An 8,525-nucleotide genomic window follows, 5' to 3' on the forward strand; every position below is an offset into this window, starting at 1 on the left:
GTGCCGCAGCGGATCGTGATGGAGCGGTCGGTGTCGCCGACCATGCAGCAGCACCAGCAGGAGCAGCAGGAGCAGCAGGAGCAGCACCAGGGGCTGGCGTTGACGCCTGACATGAGCCTGGTCCCGCCCCCGCCCAGCAGCGGAGACGGGGCTGCTGGGGCGGCGCCGGCGCAGGCGCAGGCACCTGCGGGCAGCCGTGCGAGCGGGCGCGCCCCGGCGGCCAGCAGCCCATTCGCCTCAGAGGGCGCGGCGAGCGAGGCGCCGGCGGGGCCCGTCGCCGCGCCCGGCGCCGCCGCGGCACCGCTCCTGCAAGGCGCCGGCTGCAGCGGAGGCCCGTTTGCGGCTTTGGCGGCTGCTCATGCGCCGCCAGCGGCAGGGGCCGGGGCCGCATCGGCCTTGCGCGGCGGGATCAGCCGAGCAGACCCTGAGCCAGGGCCCGAGCCAGATCGGCCGGCCGTCACTGCGCAGCGGCAGGCGAGCAGCTCCCCTTTCAGCGCCTTCACGCTGGAGCCTTTTGAGAGCGACTCGGTGCACGGCAGCGGCGGCAGCAGCGGCGGCAGCAGCGGCGGCGGCGGCAGTTGAGCGCTGCCGCGAGCCTGCACTTTGGGCGCCCCGCTGGGGCCCTGCGAGGCCGTCTTGAGAGTGCGTACGTGCACCCTCGGCCCCAGGCCGGGGCTGCAGCAAGGCCGCGCCTGCAGGTGAAATGACTACTACCCCCTCCCGGCCCCACGCAGTGCCAGGGCGCCATGGCTGCACATTTGATTTACTGGGGTGTTTATGGGCACTCTCTCCCCCCATCTCTCTTTCATTTTCTGCCCTGCTTGTTGTTTGCGCTGGGGCCGGCCCTTGCACCGCCCCCATCAAGAGGCTGTGCGGCAGGCGACTGGCCAGGCCGGCTGGCCGCAGCTCGCGCGCATGTTGGTTGCCCGCACTGACTGTTTTCGCTCGCGCCCGAGCGAAAAACAGTGAGCGCTGTGTGCGCCCGCGCGAACGAAGCTTGGGGCTCGGGTGCCACCCGGCCTGGGTCCCCGCCTGCTGCCTCAGCGTGCTCCCCCCGCGCGCTGTGCAGCGCGCGGTGGCTGCCAGGCACAGGGCCGGCCGCCCCGTCCTCGCGGCGGCGGCGGGTGGGGGCGGGACAGGGGCGCGCTTGCGGACTCGACCTCGGCTGGAATGACAAACCTCCCTGCATTTCACGGGACGCGCCCCGCGGGCTTGCCGCCCCCGGCCCTGGCCGTCCGCTTTTGGCCTCTGCGCCGCGCCGCCGGGCGTCAGCCCCGCGACCCCCTAGGCCGCGCCTAGCGTGGCGGGAGGGGCCGCGCCGGCGCCGGCGCCAGTTTCAGTTTCAGCGCCGCGCCACCGCCGCGCGCTCGGTTGCACACTTGCATGGGCGCACGCTCCGAAGAGCCGGGCGTGGGCATATGACCATTCCCTAGGCCGCGGCTCTCGCCACGGGTCCCCTGCGCGCTCTCAGTGTTGCTTGTATGGTGGCGATGTCCCTTTGTGCGCCGTGCCGCCGCGCAGCGCCCCCCCAACCCTGACGCAATGCACACCAGGCTGTGCCGAAGCTGCCACGCTCCCGCCCGCCTGCCCATCTAACTGCCCACTCCCGCATCACGACACGAGCCGGCCATGCTTCACACCAGCGCGGCGCCGCCGCCACCGCCGCTGCCGCGGGGCTCTCTGCCCCCCACCTCCACCCCTGCTCTGTGCCGCGGCCCCCCAATCATAGTTGGGGCGCCGGCTTGGCCCCGGCGCTTGCCTCACCCGCCGCTGAGCCTTTGCTGTCGCAGCTCGGCCCTGTATCTACGCGCGGGCGGTGCTGCGGTGGCCAGGCGTGCCGCCCACACCTAGCGACCCACCCCAACCTAACCACCGGACCATGGCCTGCCGGCGGCGGCCAGATACCCTAAGGCTGCTCGAGTAACACACTGAGTTATCGCCGATCGCGTGAGCGCACCTGGCAGGGGTGGTGCTGCTTACAGAGGGGTGATGAGAGGGGCGGTTCCGAGGGACCCAGCAAGGTGATCTCCCGCCATCCCCTGGGATGTAATCGCAGGCTGTGCAGCGGTTGCTGAGTTTGTAACCCCTGCTGAGACAGGTGAGGGACGGGCCCAAACGGGGCCCCAAGGCCTATGGCAGGCAGGTGATGGTGGGGCAGGCACGCACAACGCCACGTGCACGGCGCACCAAGCAGCTGCCGCGTGGTGTTTGGGGCCACTTTTCGACACTGATGGTGCCTCCAATCAAAGTGACAGGCCAGCAGGGGAGCGAAGCGTCATGTCAGGCCCCACTACCCGACCACGCCGGGACCGCTTCCGTGCATGCGTGCGTGCACCTGGCACCACCGCCCAGATTGCTTCCCACCCACCACTTTAGCCTCGCTGGCTGCCCCGTTTCATACGCCTGCCCGCAGCTCGGCCAACAAGCACATGTGTGTGTCATACTCAGGCGTGCCGTGCAGCTGTTTGCGATCGGAGGATGCTTGCTATGCAGCGGCTGCAAAATTTTGGCGGACACTGCTGTGTGACGCGCCGCGCGCCATAAGGGTTCGGCCCCATGCCTGCAGCCCCCGCAATCTGCGTGTTTCGTAACCACCGCCGAACCAATATGCCATCGAGCTCTTCCACCCGGTTGTCACGACGACAACAGGCACGGCGGGCAATTCCCGGAATACGGTACAGGCAAGAACCTTGGAGCTGTAGAAGTAGACAGCGATAAATATGGGTAAGAAGCGCTCGAAGAAGGGGCCGTCGGAGGACGACTGGGAGGGCAGCATAGCCAGCGACAACACAGCTGCCAGCTTGATGGGAGACATGAAGGAAGTAGACGACGGTGCTATGGATGAGTTTGCCGAGGCGCTGGATTGGACATACGAGTCGCGCGGCAGCACGCGCGAGAAAGGCTGGGAGCGCCTGGCCGCCCTCATCCGAAACAGCGTTCGCGAGGTGCGCCGCGCTGCAGGTGCCTGCCGCGTGCTCTTGCATGACGCAGGCCGGCGCTGCTGTTGCAGAGGCGCGGGCCTGCAGGAGCCGCAGCTCGCAAGCTCAAACAGCCTGGCTGCGCGGTACTCCACCTCGTGCTTGCGAGTCTATTTGTGGGCTCTTGTGACCCATCAGCGCCCCGTGTATGACACCGGTGTCGCAGGAGTGCTTCCAAAACGCAGCCACCGTTACGGGGCGCTGCCAGCAGGCCCTGCGGAAGGGCAGCGCGGCAGAGGCGACGTTCGCGGCGACCGCCTTGGGTGCGCCCCCATCCGTGCCGCCTGCTTCGCTACCCAGCGGCCCGCTTGCGCGCTTCGCATTTGGTTGGAGGACGGCGTATGGCGGCCGCCGTCATCTCAACCTTGCGGCGGCTGCAGATTCATGTCGTCTTGCATTTCTTGCTTCCGTTGCCGCGGCTCTTCAATCCCTCAGAGCACCACATGCACTGGGCCCCACCCCACACGGGCACTCCTCATGCGGTGATGCCCATTCTGTACCTCGACCACCGCCCCCTCCACCACCCTGCACCCCAGCACTCCACGTGCTCACACTCGGCGATGCCGACGAGAGGTGCGCCACGCGGCCGGCGGCCGGGGGCCGCCCCCACAGCCGCGCTTTGCTGTGCCTGGCCGGCGGGCCACGCGCCTCGCGCCTGCCCGTGGCTTGCACTGCACGCTCTCATCCCTTTGGTGGCCGTCCCCTGGCAGCGCGACCCCAGCAAGACCCAGAGACGTCTTTGAGGCGCGTTTGCCGCCCTCGACTCACAGCCGCCCTCCCCTCCCCCCACTCAAACATTCGCCGACCCGTCGCAACCCCCTCTGACGCCCGCCGCAGCCTGTTTCAGTCGCTGCAGCCGGATCTCCTCCGCGCCGCCCAGCACGGCAAGGGCGCCGCCGCGCGCACCGCCGCGGCCGACGCGCTCGCCGTCTGCTGCTTTGTCCTGTCGGACGACGAGCGCAGCACGCGCGGTGCGATGGACGACCTGCGCTCGATCTGGGCGCGCCGCGACGCCGCAGCCGCCGCGCCGCGCGCGGCGGCGCTGCGCGGCTGGACGTTCCTGTTCACGAGCCTGAACGCGCTGCCGGACGCGGGGGCGGTTGAGGCGCTGCTGCCGGCGCTGGCGGCGCTGCTGCACGAGGGGGACGTGGAGGTGCGGGCCGCGGCCGGCGAGGCGATTGCGGTGGTCTACCACACCTGCGGGCTGGACGAGCTCGAGTCGATTTTGGAGGGGGAAGGGGACGAGGAGGAGGAGGACGGGGAGGAGGGGGAGGACGGCGGCGGCGAGGGGAGCAGCAGCGGCGGCGGCGGCGTGTCGGGCCTGTCGGAGGTGGTCGGGCGGATGCGGGACCTGGCGACAAACAGGGGGGACCGGCAGCGGCGCAGCAAGCGGGACCGGGCGTCGCTGCGGGGCGCTTTTAGAGACATCACGCGCGTCATAGAGGTGCGCGCAGGCGCGCGCGCCTGTGTGTGGATTTGAGCGCGGACGCCTGTGTTGGTGGGTGGGTGGGTGCTCGTGCACGCTGGTGCGATCATGCGTGAGAGGGAGGGGGCGTGGTATGGTTCAGCTCTCTTCATGGCCATGCAGCCACCTGCGCTGGGCTTGAGGGCTTCTACCTCGCCGCCGCTCGTCCCCACTCGGCAGCGCCGCGATCTTCCGCCTTCCCTCCTGTCTTGATCGTGGGCTTGCCGGCAAGGCGTAGCTTTGGCACAGCCTGAACCACAGCAAGCAGCTCACTGCGCCGGCCGCAGCGGGGATTGACGCTCAGGCCTCAGAGTTCGCACCTCCCCCACATCTCGGCCCCTGCTCTTCCTGGGGCGCCCCATATCTGCACGACAAGCCACTTCAAAAAACCCCACGTGCGCGCCCCCAGGACGGCGCCGTGCGTGAGACGAAGATCAAGCTGCGCCACGGGGACACGCTCCACATCAACACCCTCAACGGCAACGTCAGCATGGGCTACCTGCGGCGCTTCCTGGCGGGCGGCTTCCAGGTGCGCCCACTGGCAGCCGCGCACAGCCGTGCCGCCGTGCAGCCGGCGCAGCCGGGGCAGCAGCCCGTCCCTCGCGGGCGGCGCCTCCTGCCTAGCCGCCTGCGCAGCAGGGGCGGCCGCGGCGGGCCCCTCGCAGGGGCCGTGTCTGGCCTTAGACCTTGGAAACCTCTGTTGCGCTGCATCGTGTGAATGGCAACAGCCTCTGCTGCGACCCCACGTGACCCCCGCAGGCGCACCTCCAGTGCAACCCGCTGCTGCACGCCGTGTTTGGCTACGAGCCGCTGGCTGAGCGCCCCGGCCGCCTGACGGCGCTGGAGAAGCGCGCCTTCCGCAGCCCCAGCAGCGCGAGCAGCAAGTCGCGCACGCAGGCGCGCAAGGGGCAGCGCGCGCACAAGGGGTTTGAGCTCGAACACTGAGGGTTTGAGCTCGACCGCTGAGGGCAAGGGGCCGAACGTCGGCACGCACGCATGCGCACCCGGTGGCAGGACTGGTTGCAGGCGCGGCGCTCACAGCTCTGCCACCCGGGCGCCCGTGCGGGTGGTCGAGGGGGCTGCGGCGCTGCTCTCGCTGGCCCTTCTTGGCAGCAGGCTGGCGCGGCGCGCCGGCAGGCTCTCAGCCGCCAGCGGCGGCGGGCGGGCGGCCAACAGGGCCGGTCCCTCTGGCTCCCTCCCATTGTTTCGCTCGCACGTCCTCATGTTTTGCATGTGTCTGTTTTCGTTGTCCCCTGCCACCCAATCCCTGGGTGCATTGTTACCATCTTCTTCATGCAGCTTGCACCCATCGCAGTGGCCGTTGCCGCGGCTGATCAGGGCGCCAGCCCTGTCGTGCCCGGGGCCGTGAGCGCGTGCTTGGTGTTAGGGGCCGGCCGCAGCCTGAGGGGGCGCACGAATCGACGGGCCCACGGCCGTGCAGCGTGGCACTGGGGTGGCGACCGTCGCGGCGGCGACCTGCACAGGCAGTCTGCACGATCCCCCTTGTACCTTGGACGCCACTCGTGTCTTGCAGCGGCAGCCTACTCGTTTGCTATCCGTCCCCCTCCTGACTCGCCGCTGCGCTGCCGCGACCGCCCCCGCACCGAGCATTCCATGGCGGCGCCCGCCCTCCTGAACCTACCCATTCTCGTTCAGCAGCCCCTGCCTGTTTGCTTACGGCCGGCCCTGCCGCTCTGCCTTTACGCGCTTCATTTATCCACGTCTGCCCCGCCGTGCCTGGTGGCACCTCTTTGACTTGCGTGGCTTCCTTCACCCCCTCTTGGCCCCATCCACTCGGCACCCTGGATCCTGTGGGGGCCCAAAAGCTGTCAACAAGCCATTTGTAATTACCGTCTTTGGCTTTGTAGGTGGATAGCAATTGGCAGAAACAAGCAGTCAGCGGGGGCAAGCTTTGCGCGATGAGCATGCGTTTGCCAGTGACCAGGTGAGTGGAACATGCTTCTAACCTACGCTTGCAATCAGGCCTGGAGGACGGGGCGACCCAAGCATGCGACCCAAGCATGCGGCGCATCAAAACAAAGCGACAGACGCTCCCACGTGCTCCCCAAACATGCCAGCCGATCTGGTCGACCGGCCCCTGAGGTCACGAGACGCGGGCCATGGCGAAATACACAAACTCGTCCTCAGCCAGCACGCCGTCCTCCCCCGCCCCATACGCGCACCCCACCATCACCCCCGGCCCTGCAAACCGCACGTAGTCGCGCCCCCCTCTGCTGAACGGGCTCCACGCCGCCCCGCGGCGCGGCGAGGGCCAGACGGCGCTGGGCAGGTCCCCGCGCCCGAGGTCGAGCGGGCGGCCGCCGGCGTCGGTCCAAGGGTAGCAGATCGACACGTCGGCGCCGGCGTCCGCCTCCACAGGGGTGAGCACTAGGTCGATTTCCACTGTGTTGTAGATTGGCGCCCAGAACGTCTCAAACGGCCCCGCCAGCCGCAGCGCGACGCGGCTGTGCAGCTTCCCCGTCCGCGCGGCCCTGAAGAAGCGCTGTGTGAACTCGCGCCGCGGCAGCGCCCACGCGCCCGGCGCGGCCCGCAGCCACGGCGCGGCGCCGGCGCCGCGGGAGCCGCCGCCGCCGGGCGGCGGGGGGACGGCGCCGGCGGCGGGCAGGGGGGCGCCGGGGGCGCCCAGCTGCAGCTTCTCGCAGATCCCTGCGTAGGTGAAGATCTGCCCCGGCTGGGCGGGCAGATCCATCCAGATCACGTAATCCTTGTAGATCTCCGCCGCCCGCTCCTCGGACAAGGCATATCTGGCCGGAAGCCGCACAGGCGCCATGGAGGGGAAGGCGACGAGGCGGCATCGGGCGCGTTCGCCGGGCAGGCCGGCGCTGGCGTGCATGTTTCAGGCGCCTGCCTGCACCTCTTGCATTGAGTGAACCTCCAGGAGTGCATCCCAGCTCCCAGCGGCCCCCAGACCTGGCCGCAGCACCGGCACCATGCACTCGTGGAACCACACAACCCCCGCCGCCATCAGAGGCGGCGCCCGCCCGACGGTCCCCCCAGAGCCCAATCTGCCTCCCCTGCACATACACACAATCACAAACAAATACATAAAGTACTGAAATACACACTCACAAGCACGCATACGCACACACACAAACACACACTCCACCTCTCCGTCTCCCACTCACTCTTACAGAGCCAGCCCCTCCCCATGGTACGCGCGGCCACCCCTTGACAAGCGTGAGCCCCCACCTGCCAACACTGGCCTTCCAGAGGTTCCTAATGGACCCCGGCTCCAGGCCCTCGAGGATGCGGTACCGCTCCCCAGCAGGCACCGCAGCGATCGCGCGCCAGACCTCATAGCCGGCATTGAAGGTGGAGCGGTCGAGCGGCCGCAGCTCGGGCAGCACGCTGATCAGGTCGGCCGCGGCATCGACGAGATCGTCCACCTGTGCGAATGCGGTGTGTGTGTGTGTATGTGTGTGTGTGTGTGTGTGTGTGTGCGCGCGTGCGTGCGTGCGTGCATGTGTGTGTGTGTGGGCATACGTGCGTGCGTGCGCGTGCGTGTGAGTGTATGTTACATGCACCATATGCTGTTCTGTGTCCTGAGTGGGGTGCTGGAGGTTCAGGGATGCAAGGGCGACGCTGCGGCAGCGATGCAAGTTGAGCTGCCTGCCACTTTGATACACAAGGCCCACAGCAGCTCGCGCTTGGTAATGTGGTTGGACAATAACCATGATGTACATATACATGTATATGCTTTTGATGCATGGACGCAGGAGGTGGGTCTGCGAGCCAGTGATGAGCCGCTGTGCGGCGCCGCACAAGCAAGGCCGGCCGGCACAGCAGCACGGGCCTGGTTTTCCACTTGTGCGCACCTGCTCATCCGATAAGTCTTCGAACTCCGGCCTCAAATACGCTGAACCGTCGTCGTCCTGCTCCGCCTCGCCGAGATCAGGTAGCTTCGCTTCTTTGCTCGGCTGCGCAGCGCGCACGCACACACCCGTGCGATTGGTTGGATGATTTACTCTGATTGCAGTCAGCTGTGTTGGTGCACAACTCCTGCCTGTGGCTGTGACGGGCCGCCGCCCTGCCGCTCCGAGCAGCATACGCACGCTGCAGTG

The 8,525-nt window shown here is 68.4% G+C and overlaps 3 protein-coding genes across 3 annotated transcripts; 2 read left to right on the forward strand and 1 right to left on the reverse strand.

Moving 5' to 3' along the window:
• Positions 1-18: 18 nt before the first annotated feature.
• MNEG_5047 (hypothetical protein) lies at positions 19-582 on the forward strand (the record flags this gene model as incomplete). Its single annotated transcript, XM_014046474.1, has 1 exon — positions 19-582. One exon carries the CDS (start codon positions 19-21, stop codon positions 580-582), a length of 564 nt encoding a protein of 187 aa, XP_013901928.1.
• Positions 583-2,720: 2,138 nt separating this feature from the next.
• Positions 2,721-5,388, forward strand: MNEG_5048 (interferon-related developmental regulator family protein; the record flags this gene model as incomplete). Its single annotated transcript, XM_014046475.1, has 6 exons — positions 2,721-2,945; positions 3,145-3,241; positions 3,515-3,551; positions 3,816-4,422; positions 4,853-4,972; positions 5,203-5,388. The coding sequence occupies 6 exons, from the start codon at positions 2,721-2,723 to the stop codon at positions 5,386-5,388; spliced, it is 1,272 nt and encodes a 423-aa protein (XP_013901929.1).
• A 1,159-nt stretch (positions 5,389-6,547) lies between these two features.
• On the reverse strand, positions 6,548-8,138 carry MNEG_5049 (hypothetical protein; the record flags this gene model as incomplete). Its single annotated transcript, XM_014046476.1, has 3 exons — positions 6,548-7,286; positions 7,654-7,850; positions 8,100-8,138. The coding sequence occupies 3 exons, from the start codon at positions 8,136-8,138 to the stop codon at positions 6,548-6,550; spliced, it is 975 nt and encodes a 324-aa protein (XP_013901930.1).
• Positions 8,139-8,525: the final 387 nt, after the last annotated feature.

Source organism: Monoraphidium neglectum (assembly GCF_000611645.1).
Source record: "Monoraphidium neglectum strain SAG 48.87 unplaced genomic scaffold scaffold00733, whole genome shotgun sequence".
In the NCBI taxonomy this organism is placed as follows: domain Eukaryota; kingdom Viridiplantae; phylum Chlorophyta; class Chlorophyceae; order Sphaeropleales; family Selenastraceae; genus Monoraphidium; species Monoraphidium neglectum.